General features: G+C 49.3%; 1 protein-coding gene across 3 annotated transcripts in view; it reads right to left on the reverse strand.

Moving 5' to 3' along the window:
• The window catches only part of NDRG1 (N-myc downstream regulated 1), a 60,255-nt gene that overhangs the window by 6,304 nt on the left and 36,396 nt on the right, over positions 1-17,555 (reverse strand). For all 3 annotated transcript variants that reach the window (XM_009455958.5, XM_009455959.5, XM_054657033.2), the window contains exons 6-14: positions 15,834-15,896; positions 15,032-15,092; positions 13,430-13,516; positions 11,192-11,248; positions 6,935-7,038; positions 5,209-5,265; positions 4,374-4,425; positions 3,117-3,164; positions 855-890 (exon numbers count right to left, since the gene is read on the reverse strand). In XM_009455958.5, coding sequence (XP_009454233.2) covers positions 855-890; positions 3,117-3,164; positions 4,374-4,425; positions 5,209-5,265; positions 6,935-7,038; positions 11,192-11,248; positions 13,430-13,516; positions 15,032-15,092; positions 15,834-15,896 — 565 coding nt within the window. The remainder of the gene's footprint in view (positions 1-854; positions 891-3,116; positions 3,165-4,373; positions 4,426-5,208; positions 5,266-6,934; positions 7,039-11,191; positions 11,249-13,429; positions 13,517-15,031; positions 15,093-15,833; positions 15,897-17,555) is intronic.

The following is a 17,555-nucleotide window of genomic DNA, read 5'->3' on the forward strand; positions in this document are numbered from 1 at the left end:
TGTAAACATACACCCAACCTGCAAGGGCATGAGGATGACAGTGTCACACAGGAATTGCTCCCCCCTGTGCTGGTGTCCTCGAAGCCTGTGCTCGTTGCACTCCTCTGAAGCTCTGAAAATTCTTTTAATTATGACCAGGGTTACATCTGTTCTCATTTTAAGTAGAGAAAGAAAAAAAGGAGGAAGAAAGGAGGCAGGGCAGGTTTTGGATAAAAAAGATGACAAAAAACTCTATTTCATTTTAAGATGGAACACAAAACTGTCAGGATATAAAATTATAAGACAACAAATTAAAAGTTTACTTGTTAGGTTGGTGAGATTCCTTATAGGAGGGGAAATTGAAGGGATCAGTTACGTAGCAAACACATTACGTTGATCAATGTGTTTATTTGTACATGTGCACACACATTTACACATGCACACACACAGACGTGTACAAATGCACACACACAGACGTGTACACATGCACACACACAAACATGCATGCACACACACACAATTTGGCTTAATCTCCTCCATGTCCCTCTGCTCTGGGCTGGAGCTCCTTGCGGCCCTTCACTCCAGCAGAAGCCCGTGGTCTTTGGGGCAGACATACCCAGATTCTGACCCATGATGACCAAGGTGTGTCTACTTGGCAAATCCCCCAACCTCTGTCAACCGCAGTATCACCTACTCCACAGGGGTTGGTTCCTAGGGAATCAGAGTCCTCCTATATAGCACCTTTTCCCAACAGTCCACAAACTGTCATCCAATGTCACAGCAAGGTAATGAGGGAACAGGTGTCACAGAGGCACATGCACTCCACCCAGGGGGAAGTGACAGCTGTATAATGCAAAAGCCAATGTGGCACTCACCTGGGAGATCTGCGGGAGGCCGCCACAGTCCGCCATCTAGGAGAGAGGGAAGCTCGTTAGTGCCAAACACCACAGCCAAGGCCCTCTGCGCTCTGAGTTTTTTCCGAAAGGATGCCCATCCGCCCGCTGCCCTGCCCTGCCTTGTCCTGCCTTACAAAGGAGGAACAGGGTGGACCGTGGGTAGGGAACACTCCAGCCCCACCAGCCAAGGCTGCTGGTGTCTCCGTGGCAACCATCACTTGCAGCTTGCTACGTGCCAGGCACTACGCTAGGCCCTACAGATAATTTCACTCCATTCCCCAAGAACCATGGAAGGTACAGCAGTCCCATTTTACAGGCAGAAACTGGGCCAGGAAGAGCTTGAGGGACTCGCAAGGTTCCAGGCCAGGATCTCTCCGACCCGAAAGGGTTTGATAAGCAAGACCCTCTTCATATATTCCCTTGAAAGGTTCCCTCAAAAGGAAGTGGTTGAATTTGGGTCTTCAGGCCGGATTCAGCTCCTGACCGGTACCCTTCCTAAATGGTGGACCTTCGAAGTCCCTGTGAAATCACCGAACCGCAAGAGGCCATTGCAGGCTGTGAGACTGTGCAGCCAGCCTGGAAATGGGCAGGGCTGACAGCAAGGGAGCAGGCGGAGGCTGCGGGGAGGGTGGCCTGGGGTGAAATGGGGCTGGAGGAGTTCGTGGGAGTGGTGAGGCTGTGGGCATCCTACAGCCCAGGGCGCCTCAAGTCTGGACCCCCAACACTAGCCACAAAGCGACACTGACCTGGGGCAGCCCTCAGCTCAACCAGCACGCAGGGAGCAGGATGCCCGAATTTTTCCTCCAGGCGGGGCACTCAGCACATTAGACTGGCGCTGTGGAAGTCTCCAGAATCAGGCCTAAGTGAGTTCTGTTTCCGGATCTACCATCAAATCGGCCACCCCACCTCAGTCAGGCCACCTACCCTTCGCTGTAGGTTGTGGTTGAATTGTGTCCCCAAAATAGACATACTGAAGTCCTAACCCCAGTACCTATCACTGCGGCTATACTTGGAAATAGGGTCTTTGCAGGTAAAATCAAGTTAAGATGAGGTCATGTCGCATTAGAGCGGGCCCTAAATCTAACGGCTGCTGTTATTAAAAGAAGAAGGAAATCTGGACATAGACGCAGAGATACAATCGGGAGAGCGCTGAGTGAGGATGGAGGCAGAGACTGGAGTGATGTGTCTACTAGCTAAGGTGAACCAAGTGTGGCCAGCAGCCACCAGAAGCTGGAAGAGGCAGGCAGCATTCTCCCCTAGCACCTTCAGAGGGAGCACGGCCCTGCCCACACCTTGATTTCGGACTTTTAGCTTCCAGAACTAAAAGGGAATAAATATCTGTTGCTTTAAGCCACCCATTTTGTGATACTTGTGACAACCGCCCTCAAAGTACGGCATTATGCAAGCTTGACGCCCAGCAGCTTCTAATCTTGCAATTTCCTTTTGAGGGAATCTTGAAAGAAAATCTACGTAAAGAGCCCAATACAGGAAAACAGGCTCCCACTCAATAAGTATCGGACACCCCCTACATGCCTTCCAAAGGCATTCTACTTCTATGGGGGAAGTTGAGGGCACGGTGACCTACAGATGCCACCTCTTTGTCCTTCCCCCAGTGCGAGGGAGCCGCCTCATCTCCACCCAGGTCCCGCCTGGTCATCTGCCCCTGCAGGGGTGCACCCCAGCTGAGAGGCCCCTCTGAAAGGTTCCCACTCTTGGGCTGCATCTCCGGACGAGGCCGCCACAAACAGCCAGTGGTTTGCATTGTGCAATCAGTCATAACTGGCAAGGGACTGGCGGAGGTTGCTACAGACCCTCAAATCCAGCTGCGAGTGAGCTGGCTCACTATGTGCTCAGATGAACTTGCTGGACAAAGTCCTGACCTTCCCCGGCCGTGGGACACGTCTCTTCTTATTGTGACAAGCAGAGAGCCCCTCTTGGAGGAATGTCCTGGCCCCAGCCTATGGAGGGCCCTTGCCAAGCCATCCCTGGTCCCTCTATCCCCAAAGCTCCCAGACCAGCAGCCTATTGATTCCTGCAGTCCCAGAGAAGGATCCCTCATCTTTGCAGCCTCAGATCACCAGTCAGCACCCAATATATGTTCATAAACAGATAGATTAAATCATTAATTCTATAGTTTCTGATCGTGTGCCTTGCCTTTTTCAAGCCTAACTCAATGTTGCAGAAAACGTCTGAGAGTTTCTAAGAAATAACAAACACGAACCCCCACTGTTTTCCCTGTACCTTGAGGAGAGTGGTCTTTGTTGGGTCTAATTTTGAGTTGCACTCCACCTGCACAAGAGGGAGGAAATCTGTTAATTTTCTACATGAAGCCAAAGCCAAAACATCTCCCCCTTCTCCGCCACTCTGCCACCGTCACCAGAAACTCCAGTATTTCTGCTGGCAAAGAAGAAAGTATGTGGAGTTTGGGATTCAGCAGATGTGGCTTGAAATCCCAGCCTTGCCATTACCAGCTGTGACAACTTGGATAAGTGATTTAACTTCTTTGGGCCTCAGTTTCCTCATCAATAAAATGGAGCTAATATCTTTTTTCAAAAGGTTATTATGAAGATTAGCTGAAATGTAAACAGTACTGTAGAAATATCTGCTAAATAAATATCCTTGTTTAACCAGCAGCTGCCAGAGATTCTACAGGTTTAATATTCCCAGATCTAACAACTATTCTTCATGTAAAATCACACTGGTTTCTCTCTTCATTTTGTCAGTGAACCTCTTGAAAGGGGCATCTGGAATTGGGCAGAATACCCATATGTAACCCAGGATGTTCAAAATGCTTAAAGTAAAACTATCACCTCCCTTGATTTGAACAGTGTATCTCTATTGATGTATCCCATGATTATCTCCAGTCAGTCAGCCCGTAAGAAACTCATGGTTCACTAAGGCATGCCAGGTATTTACTACATGAACATTTGCAAATGTCACTCTGCAGATCACTGCACAAGGCATGGCAGTACTGCAGGACTCTGATCCATAGCCCCTAAGTCTTCCATCTCCCCAGCTGTGGGGTTGTCTGAAAGGCAGATTCCTCTCTTTGCTGCCACAAAGTTGCAGGTGGGAGTTAAGGGGTGAAAGGAGTCAGGAAGCTTTGCTAAGCCCTGCCTCCCAGTGCCTCTCTCCCCTGCCAGCTCATCAGGCACCAGTCAGTTTGGAAAGATCCAGCTGCTTCCCAAATAAGAGGCGAGTCTCTTGGCCAGGAAGCCAAGTGGCAAACACGCCCATATAAACAAGCCGATGGGACACAGATTGGCGGGTGAGGGGACCTGGGAGAGGAGACACTGCCAAGCAACCAGGGCTGGCAGCCACCAGGGAAAGAGACTGAGTGGCTGGGCCCTCTGCCCAAAGGCCAATATGGCATTTCAAAAAACATCACCTGCCCTGATGGGGCAGAGGAGAGGAGGGGCAGGCAGGGCCACTTCAACAAAGTCAACCAGACTTTGCCTGTTGAATTAAACACAGAAATCAGCTGTGATTTCTACATACCACGGCATCCACTGCAGGCGAGCTGTCCCCAACCACCAACAGAGCAGGGCACCTGGGGTCAGGGATAGAGCAGAGAATTAGCACAAGGTTCCTTTAAAGATTGTCCCACTCCCAGGCCTGCCAGGCTGGGGCCTGCATTCTACAATGTCATTTTGGTTTCCCCAACACCCTTTGCTCTTTTACTTCATTCTCCTTTGATCTTAGGATAAAATTGGTTACTAGTCATTCACAACTTAGTATGAATTTCAGCCAGGGAATTTCTGTAACTCAGTGCTTTTATTTTAAAGCATCTTCTCCTCAAGGATGGTTAAGTAGGACTTAGCTGGCAATCAAGACCGAAACAAGAACAGCATGAAGGACAAAGGCAATGACGTGCCAGGTTCCCAAGTGTCACACAACGTGGTGCACTCAGCCACAAAAAGACACCATCATTACTGGTGGAAACCCAGTAATGCAGTCCATGACTGCCTTTTCCTCCGAGGTGTATAGAGCACTTTAAGGTTGGGTTCTGTGCCATCCATCCCTAGGCTTCATGGAGCAAAGCCTCACACAGTTATTGATGTAGTAGGTGCTTAATAAACGCTGTCCCAAGTACAATCAACCATCCTTCTCCAAGATCAAAGGCCTAGGTCATGGGGACACCCTAGAAACGGATGCCACCGGCACAGGGAGAAGTCCAAGTCAGGCTGGGTAACGCTCAGTCTCTGGGTGGAATATATCCAGGTCTCACTGACACAATGTCCTGCCACACTCAGAAAGAAGGCCCTGCCAGCAAGGCCACCTTTACAGTGGGCAGCCCCGACTGCAAGTGCTGGGGGAGAGAAAAGCCACTCACTGCAGGGTGACTGTGTGGGTTCCCGGCATTGGTCGCTCAATCTCCAGGTCGCGCCGGCTGCAGGAAACAAATGCATCATTAGCATGAGGATCCCTCCCCTGGAGAAAGCTCCCACTCCCATCCAGCCAAGCCCAGGAGGTCCTGCCAGTGGCCATTCTGGTAAGCTACCCACATCCCCAACTTGAGAGAGGCCCTGTGGCTTTCAGGACTCCACACCCTCTTGGTGTCCACAGACCTGGTTAGAGGGACAGCACGACACATGCATTTCAAGCAGAGCCCCCTCATTTTGTCACAAATATTTGTGGGGCTTTTTTTTTCCAGGAGTAGAAGTCAGATTCTCCACCATAGAGGGTCCCCACCTTCCCTGTCCCCCTAGTCAGAGCCCCCACCTGACAGAGGGGCCACCTCCCAAATGCTCTCGCAGCCTCTTAGTTTAAGTCCCAGCCTCACCAACTCTGAGTCCTCTATAAAGCACCCAAATGATCTCTTTAAAACTCAGGCCTCATCTTTCCATTCCCTGTCTCAAACCCTGTGGTGGTTTCGAACTGCACTCGTGTGAGGCCCAGTGTGGGTCCAGCCCAGTGCCGACCACCTTTCCTGCACACAGCCACCCACCCTCTCTGCTATCTTGCAGCTCCCAACATGAGAAGCTCTTTCCCAGCTCACAGCCTGGAGTTAGACAAGCAGGATCCAAATCATGCTCTGCCACTTTCTAGCTGTGTGGCCTTGGGGAGAACACAGGATCTCTTTGCGCCTTTGCTTCCTCAACAGGAAATGACAGTAATTCCAGGACCTTCATAGTGGGATTTGGAGAGGGGTCAGTTAATTACGGTGCTATCTGCACGGGCGAGTTGACAGTGTGGAGTCTGTGGGCTGTGCTGGTCTCCTCTGCGTCTCCAGCGCCCAGCCGAATGCCTGACTTGCTCCAGTTCTCAGAAAGTGTTTACTAAGTGAACCGCACTGCCAGGTTTCGGTTTCTTCAGTCACATCCACAGTGAGGATGTTACCACTGAGATGAGGGCAGGATTGTAAAAGGAGGCAGATACTAAGCTCTGTTACAAATGTTAATTTCAGGAAGTCACGTTATTAACATTTGAGCAGAGATAAACACTATGAGGCTCATTTCTATCTCCCGTTCTGCGAGCGTGGCAGAGCTAGCTCAGCAGGTTGAGTGAGCTCCCTGGAAGATTACAGAGTCTCTGGCTGACACCAATGGCCCTGAGCTGTCTCCTCCCCTAGCTGAGCTCCAGATAAGCACCTAGTGCTGGGTGAGAGGGCCACGCCTTAGGCAAAGGCCATGTTCAGGTCCTCCTTATCCTTGGAATGACAAACTCCCAGAAGCCTGCCTGGATTATCTCCGGCCTCCAGGAGTGCTTTGCTGCTCTCTCACTTAGCTCTTCTTACATTTGGCCTTTCGTGAAGGTCAGCAGCGGGCACACATATTTACTCTCAACCCTCTGAGTGTGCGACTGCGTCCCTCTCACGTCCGCACCCCCAGTGGTCTGGAGTGTTTGTTCAGATCCCTGCAAGACGAGCTGAATGCCAGGAACCAGCTTACAGGCCAGGTGTCCTTCCTGGGGACACCTGTCCTATTAATCTATTTGCTCAAACTCAGAGCCTGCCTCTTCCACTCATTTTATACCCTCCCTCTCACCTGTCCCACATTTCGGATCTACAGAAGACACCTCATAAATAGCAATGATGTGGCTGAACAACATCCCGATACCTGTTGTAGGCACTGATGAACAGGTGCAGGTTGCCGGGGTTCATGTCATTCACAATGTGCTGGCGGTAGGTGTGGACCACTTCCACGTTACTCTGCATTTCTTCCTGCATTTAGAGAGGTGAGAAGATGGTCCTCATCGCACTGTGGCCCTGAGCTGGTCACTACTCTCTCCGTTCTCCAGGTTATTTGGATACAAACTAAAGATAATAATGCCTAATCCACAAGACAGCGACGGACCTAAAAAAATCCTTTGGGAAAGCAGCACGCCCAACCAGGTGCAGACAGGGGTTTCACTATCCGCTGGGAGCAGAAAAGACCCCCATCCTGGAAAGGCCACACCCCACCCTTCCAAATTCATTACTTTGGGAGTTTCAATTTGAAGTCAGACATCCTGGATCTAGAGCTTAGCTTCATCACTGTCCCTTTCGTAGGCAAATCTTTCAACCTCTCTGAGCCTCAGATCTCTAAAAAAAAAAAAAAAAAAAAAAAAGGAAGAGAGAGAATGTTGCCTACTTCACTAGGTTGTAGGACTTAATGGAGGTTGTGTTCTCACCTCTACTAACAGTAAAAATTGGAGGCAAATGTTAGTAATTGTTTTCCAATGGGAAGAGCTGAAAAGAAGTTTTTCATGCTTGAAAAGCAAAATCAACTCATGCCACAGGAAGTTACTGAAAAGAAGGGCAATTGCAACTCCCACCACGGCCAACCAGAGCCTTGGGGAAGTCGGCCTCAACCTCCCCGTCTCTGGGTGCTTTTTGAATGTTATTTGCGACAAACAACTTGTTTGCTCTGTTTCTCATTTGTACGAGGGCAGACACTGTAGGTTTCACACAAGGGTCTGATATGACCAGTGGCAACCAGATGAGAAGTTGGAGTTGGGGGTCAAAGAAAGCCAGTGTCAAGCTTGAGCTGCATCAAACAGTCCAGGATCATTTAGGCAGCAAAGAGGTCAACTGGCTACTAAGAGCAAACTCTGGAAAAAATAGTCAGGAATCACGCTGGGATTTCAAATCAAAACCAACTGTAGCGATCTGGGGGCACCCTCAGACACCATGGCCGGACCAACCAGTCTCCAAATAACTTGGGGTATAATCACATCAGATGCTCAACGCTATGTCTGACATCCCTCCTCCAGTGAAACAGAGACAGTGGCTGTGAATTTTTCCCAATTCCTATCAGTTTCAGATTACACACTCAGGACAGGGAAAATGTGTCACACGCTGTGGAATGAATCGTAAAAGGGGAAAGAGGACTCTAGTGGGCTAAACTGTGGCCCTCAAAAGATATGTCCATGTCAAATCTCTTGAACTTGGGAATGCAAACTTGCTGGGAAAAAGGGTTTTTGCAGATGTAATTAATTAAGGATCTTGATATGAGATAATCCTGGATTACATGAGCCAGGATGAAATCCAATGGAAAGTATCCTTAAAAGAGGAAAGAGAGGTGGAAATAAAACAGACACAGAGGAGAAGACCATGTGAAGACAGAGGCAGAGAGTGGTGTGAGCAGCCACTAGGCAAGGAATGCCGACAGCGACCTGGAGCAGTAAGAAGCAAGGACAAATTTCCCCTGGAGCCTGTGGCGGAGGGGCGGCCCTGCCAGCGCTTGACATCGGAGTTCTAGACTCAGAGCTGTGAGAGAATACACTTTTGTTTTCCTTTTTCTCTTTTTTTGAGACAGAGTCTCCCTCTGTCTCACCCAGGCTGCAGTGCATGGCGCGATCTCGGCTCACTGCAGCCTCTGCCTCCCAGGTTCAAGTGATTCTCCTGTCTCAGCCTCCCGAGTAGCTGGGATTACAGGCGCGTGCCACCACATCCGGTTAATTTCGTATTTTCAGTAGAGACGGGGTTTCACCATGTTGGCCAGGCTCGTCTCGAACTCCTGACCTCAGGTGATCCACTCGCCTAAGCCTCCCAAAGTGCCGGGATTATAGGTGTGAGCCACCCTGCTCATCCCACTTTCGTTGTTCTAAGCCATCCTGTTTGTGGTAATTTGTTACAGAAGCCACAGGAAACCAACACAACAGGCAAACCTAGCAGTTGTACTCGCCAACTCCAGAGTGGAGCCTCTGTTCCCCTGGTACACTCGCCAACTCCAGAGTGGGGTCTCTGTTCCCCTGGTACACTCGCCAACTCCAGAGTGGGGCGTCTGTTTCCCTCGTACACTCGCCAACTCCAGAGTGGAGCCTCTGTTCCCTTGTACACTCGCCAACTCCAGAGTGAGGCCTCTGTTCCCCTCGTACACTCGCCAACTCCAGAGTGGGGCCTCTGTTCCCCTGGTACACTCGCCAACTCCAGAGTTGGGCGTCTATTCCCCTGGTACACTCGCCAACTCCAGAGTGGGGCCTCTGTTTCCCTCGTACACTTGCCAACTCCAGAGTGGGGCCTCTGTTCCCCTGGTACACTTGCCAACTCCAGAGTGGGGCCTCTATTCCCCTCGTACACTCGCCAGCTCCAGAGTGGGGCCTCTGTTTCCCTCGTACACTCACCAGCTCCAGAGTGGAGCCTCTATTCCCCTCGTACACTCGCCAACTCCAGAGTGGGGACTCTATTCCCCTCGTACACTCGCCAACTCCAGAGTGGGGCATCTATTTCCCTCGTACACTCGCCAACTCCAGAGTGGGGCCTCTATTCCCCTGGTACACTCGCCAACTCCAGAGTGGGGCGTCTGTTCCCCTGGTGTACTCGCCAGCTCCAGAGTGGAGGCTGTGTCCCCAGGACTCATGGGAGTGTCAGATGGTCACACATGTTAGCTCAGAAGCAGACAGTGGTATGTAAGCAAAGCAGATCACTGCAATTTCAGGCAATCAAGGGGTTTTCCAGACCCTGGGCTTGCAACCAAGCCCATGGCATACCCTTCCCGAGGGTAGCTGGCCCCAGCTAGAGACACAAAACCAGTGTCTGGGGCCAGGCAGGCTGGGCTGATAAGATGACTGCTCACTTCTAGCATGCTGTGAGGGGCTTGGCTCAATCCCCTTCAGTGGGGTGACTCTGCAGAAGAGCAGCTCATCTCAGAGCCAGGCAGCAGCACAGGCAGCCGCCATCCTGCTGTGGTGACCAGAATGAAGCCAGATTCATAGGTTCTAATACCGGCCCCACCTCTCCCTGGTTGAGACCCTATGCAAGTCACTCAACGTCTCTGGTCTGTTTCCTCTTCCATAAACTGGGAATGAGAACAGAATTTATCACACAGGTCACAGAGCACCTGGGTGGAATCCTATTCCTATAGTTAACACTTGTGAAGCTCTTAGAACTGAGCCCAGCCCAGCACACAGCTAACTCCACGGACATGTTTGCTACTGACCAGATTTATAACAGCCCAGAACTGGGAACAACTCAAAGGTCTTATCAACAGGTGAATGGAAAAACAAACGGTTGCACATACATAAAATGGAATACTTCTCAGCACTAAAAAGGAATAAACTTTTTTTTAAGAGACAGGGTCTCTCTGTCACCTAGGCGGAATACAGTGGGCAATCCCAGCTCACTGCTCACTGTAGCCTCAAACTCCTGGGCTCAAGCAATCCTCCTGCCTCAGCCTCCCAAGTAGCTAGGACTATAGGCATGCAGAACCACCATGCCTGGCCAATTTTTAATTTTTCTGTAGAGACAAGGTGTCACTATGTTGCCCAGGCTGGTCTTGAACTCCTGGGCTCAAGCAATCCTCCTGCCATGGCCTCCCAAAGTGCTGGGATTATAGGAATGAGCACTGCACCCAGACTAGGAATAAACTATTGATCCACTCATTAACATGGACAAATCTCAAAATGGTTATGCTGAGTGAAAGAAGCCAGACCAAAAAAAAAAAAAAAGAGTACCTACTATATAATGCCATTTATATAAAAATCTAGGAATTGCAAAGCAATCTATAGAGGCCAATGCTGATCAGAAGTTGCCTGAGGAGGAGGGAGAGGAGGACTATCAAGGGGCACAAGGAAACTCTTGGAGTGATGGAGACGTTATTCTCCTGATTACAGGGATGGTTTTACAAATGTATATACATGTCAATTGTACACTTTAAATACGTGCAGTTAATTGTACTTCAATCAGCTGTTTTTATAAGACACATAAAAAAGAGAGAGAATGAATGACTTGTTGCTTATGAATGAATAATGTCACATTATCTCATGAGCACCAGCTCGGTGGCCCCCAGTTGATTGTGTCTTGTTCTCTCCACCCCCACATGGGGCCCTGTGCTGAGCACCACACAATGCATGGCTCAGCAGGAACAACAGATTCGCCAGACCACGCAACTCACCTTCCCAAAGAGGTGGGACACTACCATGTCCGGCAGGGCTTGGGTCCATCCGGAGATCTGGAAAGGAGTAAAGTGGGTGGATGAGAAACCAGGAGCTAACAGTAGTTAACAAGGTCAGCAAAACCCCACTTCCCTGGGTGCAGGGTGGCATTGCTGGACTCCCCGCTACATGCAGGCCTCAAGGACATCCCCCTTGATAGAAACTCAGTTCCTGTCTCCAGTTCCCTCCTGGACCTGATCCCCCAAATGCAGGGCCTGGGACTATATCCAGTTCCTTATTTTCAGAGGCCCATACACAAGATGCACAGCAAATAAGTGCTGAATAAAGACCCAGCTACTGCTAGCTTACCCTGCTCCAAACATTCACCAAGTCCTCAGCAAAGAGGGCCGTCCATTCACCTCATCTAAAAACACACCAAGCTCCCCAGTCTACACCCCAGGATATGCTTGGCTCCCAACTATCCCTCCTCTCTCATCTCCAAGCCAGTTTCCCCTTTCTAAGTATACTGATATTACCAAAGACACTGACAATCTTCTTTTCCTACCTCTCCCCAGTGACTAGGTTTGCAGCAGGAGCTCTATAAGTCCTAGTATACAGCAGAAACTCCATAAATGTGTGCTGACCTAAGCATTAGGCAAAAATGAGTAGGAGAGAAGCTCTAGACCTAACGGTCTTTGGCTGGCCCTTGCCTGCCACAGCCTAGCTGTGTGGCACTGGGCAGTCTGCATATCTCTGGGTCTCAGACTTCTAATCTGGAACTGGGAGTGCCAGGAACTTCAAGGCCACAAGGTCAAGGTAAGGACTGCAAGAAGTAACTGCACACATCACAGTATCTAATACCAATGCCTGGTAATCGAAAGGCTGGAGTTGAAAAAGAAGGGAATAGTACAGCTATTAAAGCTGTACTGAAGGGAATAGTACAGCTATTAAAGACAATCCTCAGGCTTCACATTAGCCAGTGGTCGACATCCCCAGACCTTCGAGTCTCACTCAGAACAGCTATCATGAAGCCCAGCGGGTTGACTGGAATGTCACTTCCTTTGCTGGAAAATCAAATAAAAAACAGGGAGTGTGTTCCACTCCAGAACGTCATACAGGCAGGAGGGAAGGGCTCCTGCATTCTGGAGGAATGTTCAAAGAACAAATGCAAAATCACAGTGGCTGGGACAGGGCAGGGGATGGGGCAAGAGGCAGGGCCCCTTCAAACCATCGGTCCCTGGCAGCCACCCAAAATTGGGCAAAAATGCACTTGCAGAATGAGAAGCTGGGATCACCTCAGCTTGAAAGACTCTGTCCTATTTCAACTGGAATGACCTCCCCCTCTCCTTGGCCAACACTGAGGCCTTTACAGGGAAAAAAACAAAAACAAAAACACCACAATGATAATTTTTAAAAGATAAACAAGGAACCTTAGGACACCAGCCAGGACAGAGCTTCCCAAGACAGCACAGGTCCCTTCTCCTCCAGGCAGCCTACCCTGCTGGCCAGGCCTGCCTGTCTCCCACCCTGGACAGGAGCCCCAGGGGCACGGGTGGTCAGGTCCACGAACCACAAAGTCAAAGCAAGCTGCATCCAGTCCCCGTTCTACTGCCTAGCTTTATGTGACCCTGGACAATCCCCTTAGCCACACCGAGTCCTCACCTCTGAAACGGTGATAAAAATTCTCACCTCCTAGAGTTACTATGAAGATTAACTGAGATCATGCACACACAGCAACGTAGAATGAAACTAGCACATGGTAAACTCTCAATCTACGTTAGCTAATTATTATCGTAAAATTCTGTGGCACAGTCCGTACTAAATACATATTTATTTTTCTTTAATAATATGTGAATGAATTCCTAAGATTCATTCCTAGAGGCTTTTGTCTTGTTCATCTCAAGAAGTCTTGTTCTTCAAGATGCTCAGCATCTTGACCAAAGCCTGGCACAAGTTATGTCCCCAGCTAATACTCATTAATCCAAGCAATGCTTCTCCAAGCTGGCTCAGGGACCTGTGTCCCAGTGCTTTCCCTGGCTTAGACAGCTTGGTGGTATTTAAGTCTTCTGAATGGCAAACGGCTGAGGTCATGTGTACTGTTCTAAGTAAAGCAGAGGGAACTTGAGTGGGCAGTAGAGGGTAGTGGAGGAGTGGGTAAAGAGAGAGCTCGTAGCTCCAGGGATCCCCCAGGCAGAGGCTGTGTGCACCTGTCCCTCTTCCTGCAGGGATCCCGCCGGCCTGACAGGCCCCCACCTCACCTTGGAGGCGGCCCAGTCCATCCAGCCTTCCGCACAAGGGTTCACGTTGATAAGGACGAGGCCCTCCACCATCTCAGGGTTGTTTAGCTGCAATTCAAGACACAAAGTGAGACAGACATCCCAGCAATCTGAAACACTAGGAACTTTCCAAGGCAAACCAAAGCTTGAGAGAAGTATCCAGAAAAAGGCAGTGTGGGCAGCAGAGCAGGCTGCTGCTCCCCGGCCCCACCCCATGCAAAACTGAGGTTCCAGCACAGCAGACACGGGATTGGGTCCTAGAGAGAGTGGGAAGGAGAAAGAGGAAGTGCAGGAGAAGTAGGAAGCCCGCTGCCTTGCAGACCTGCCTTGGGCAAGTCACTTCAACCCACGGAGGCTCAGCTTCTCCAGCTGTCAAATGGGTGTAACACACCATCAACCTCATCAATCAAACAGGGCGCACAAATGCTCTCTAGTTGTGGCAGTAACAACTGTATTACTTACTTCCAGGATAAACACATGCATACACATACACACACACACACACACACACACACACACACACACACACACACACAGAGTTATGCATCGCTGAATAACAGGGATACTTTCTGAGAAAATTCATCATTAGGAGATTTTGTCATTGTGTGAAGATCTCAGAGTATACTTACACACACCTAGACAGTATAGTCTACAACTCACCAAGGCTGTATAGTACAGCCCTTTGCTCCTAGGTTTGCTGTACAAACCTGTACAGCATATGACGCTACCCAATACTGCAGGGAATTGCAACACAATGCTAAGTATTGATGTATCTAAGCAAATCTAAACATAAAAATGGTACAGTAAAAATGAACCATTATAATCTTATAGAACCACTGTCAAATGTGCAGTCCGTCATTGACCAAAATGTCATTATGTGATGCAGATACATACAGATATAGATATGTACACCTGGGGTACAGTTGAGACCATTTTTAATTTGCTGAGAGCCTATATGGCCAGACCATTTTGTATTCATGTCAGCATTCCTTTCTTTTTTTTGTAAGATGGATGTTGTAGAATCATGTCAGTATTCCCAACCTCCAGCAAAGCCCAGCAAATAATAGGTAGTCAAAATACCAATGGATGAACAAAATGAGTATTGTTGCATTCTTACACAATTGCTCGGTGAGGATACAAAGGAACAGTGGCTCTTGACCTGAGCCCAGAGAAATAACAATGACAACTGTCATGAAAACTTCCCGTGTCTGATTCTAGTTTAGAATCAGTTATGACCCAGGAGTGCCCTGACTAAAAAAACCTGTACGGCTGTTACAAAGCAGTGTCATAGCAGAGTACTCAGTGAGTGAGGAGTGTCCTCACTAGATGGCTAAGCGGACAAAGCCCATGACAAAAGAATGTGTCCAGTATCATCCTTGAGTGGAGGAAGAGAAAAGGCTGTGAGTATACATATACATATATATGAGTACCCATGCACCACACACACACACACACACACACAAAACTGTGGAGCATACGGGTCATTTCTTTTTCCCTTTTGGGTTTTTGATGCTTTTCCAATGTCTTCCTTCATCTTAAAATGTTATTTAAAATGCGATTTTCAAAAAATGCCAAAGCACTCACAGCAAATCGAGTTAGGATGTAGGCGCCTGCTCCTGTTCCCATGCCAATAATGCTTTTCAGCCTGGAAGCAAAAATACAAATGCATGTCACACAAGGACAGAGTGACGGGAGCCTCCAAGGACCCACTTAGAACTTCCTGAGGGTGACCGCCTGGCTAGGCAATGCGGGAGCATGCTGCCGTAACTGCCTGCACAACTCTGAGGTCACCATGCTTTAGGACTGGACAGAGACCTCGACCTTGGAGAGCCGCGCCCCTTCTCCTCACTTCCCTCCTGGCCGCCACCCAGGCTCTGAGAGACCGTCTGACATTTACGGGAAGGCCCGTTACGGCATCATTTCTTCCCACTCTTAAGCTTTATTTTGGATTCTAAAACTTGGAATGAAAACAAATTGAGCAAGAACCATGAAGTTGTCATTCTTTGAAGAGCTCAAGACAGAGAGGAACACTGGAAAAATGAGGGTGTGGAGAGAAAAGCTAAGGACTCAGGCAACTCCATTCCAGAACATTCCATGGGAAAGAGAAGGGAATGGAAGAACAGGAGGCAAGAGCAAATGGGTGGGGCAGCTGCCATCATGCAACATAACATTCACGCAAGAGGAAAACTGAAGTTACAGGAGACAGACTAGAGCTCAGAGACTGTGTGAAGAACAGTGTTCACAGAGTGACGAGCTAATTTCTTGCCTCATGTTTAAATTGCAACCTTAATTTTAGTGGTCAGTCCAGATCAAAGCCAAGGGACAGGAAGATGCTAGAAACCAGGCTTCTCTGCAGACAGAGGAGGAGCTGATCCTTCCCTCTTACCCAAACTGTTGAAGGACTCCAGGAAGCATTTCAGCCAGCTGATCCATGGAGGGGTACATGTACCTGGGGATGACACAGAGAAGCCATTAGTGAGCACCCGGACAGAAACGGGTAATCCAAACAGGGACACGCTTGAAGGGTGGGGACCATGCAGCAGCCTGCCCCATGCACCCAGACCCCCCAGTCTAGTCCCTTCCCACCCTCCTTCCAAGACCCCTGCAGCACACTCTATCAATTGCTTCCTACGCTCCAGGTCCCATGGACACATTCTGGGAATTAGCTCATTCAATTTTCACAATAACTCTAGGAGGCTGCTAGGATTTCCCCTCATAGCAAGATTATAAACATCACTGAGGCTGAGAGATGAGACACTTGGCCTCACAAGAGCAGTAGATGGTTAGCCAGAAACATGTCCTCACTGTGTTTGTCTGGTTTTGGGTCTAGGGTGTTGCAGAAACTGACTAGAAGGCATTTCACAATTCCAACGTCAGGGAGAAGGAATTAAAACAGGCATGAATGAGTTCCATCAGCAAAGGAGTGATTGATCCTCACACATGCCGGGCTCTTGGTGAGGCAATGGCAGGGGTCTGTGAGCAAAGCAGATGCAAACCAGGACAGGAACCAGCCCTCAAGTCAACAGAAACCGGGGGGTGTGACTCATAACAAAGCCTATCGAAACAGAGACCTGCCGTGATCAGATGATCAGGGAGGACTTCTTGGAAGAAGTGACGCTGAAGGGGTCATGGGAACCTGATGAGTAAAGCGTGTGGGCAGGGAAGCAGTGTATGCAGACGCCCTGGGAAGAGCCAGAAAGAGCCCGTATGGTGTGGCTCCACATCAACAGAGCCATTGAGCTGAGAAGCCGCAGGGCAGAAGTGGGGCAAAGACATGAAGCTCCTCTGAAATGGCCATGGCTCAATTTGGAGCCAGCAGCTCCTAAGGCATGACACTGGAGAAGCCACTTAATTGCAGGGCCCTCTGTTTCTTCCCTGTTCCCCAGGGCTGGTGTGAGGCGAGGAAGCAGCAGAATTCTACTTCCAAGGTCCCTCCTGTGTAGGTGGTGGACACCGGGGCCAGGAGGAGCCCAGCCAGGGATCCCCTACCCTGCTCTGCTGTCTCGGCTTCAGAATATAGGGGGCTTACCCTTAAAGGGCCTGGGAGATGCTCTCTCACCCCTCCCAAGCCCCACACTCTCCTCTGCCCTACTCCAGGAGGAAGAAACAAGTCAGGTCCCACTCTGACAGTGGGTCCCACCAGATGCACACGAAAACCACATAGTAAACTAGGGGGAAAATGCGCTGTAATACCCAGACCAACTGAATAAAAATTCCTGGGGGTGGGGCTCAGGCCTCAGAATATTTGTAAAACTTCACCAGGGGGAACTAAGAGTCTCTGCTTTCCCCCAAGTCTTTCACACAACTGGTCCAACCAAAGATTTACGGACACACCTCTGGCTTTATCTGCTGGTTAACAATTAACCACGTCCCACTGTTTTAATACACTTTTAATTTTTGGTCCTGGCCCCATATGGTTGGCTGTCCCTTCCCTTCCTCTCTGATAAAGGTTAATTATTAAGGATAATTCTGAACACTAATAAAAAAGGATATCTATTTATAAATGCCAAGAAGGCCCCTTCTGGAAGACTTTAAGCCCAAGAACCTGCTCCTGCCCTAGTTTAAGCACAGGTCAGGTGCAGGGACAAGAGGGGTTATCTCTGAGGTC

This window comes from Pan troglodytes, chromosome 7 (assembly GCF_028858775.2).
Source record: "Pan troglodytes isolate AG18354 chromosome 7, NHGRI_mPanTro3-v2.0_pri, whole genome shotgun sequence".
Taxonomy (NCBI): domain Eukaryota; kingdom Metazoa; phylum Chordata; class Mammalia; order Primates; family Hominidae; genus Pan; species Pan troglodytes.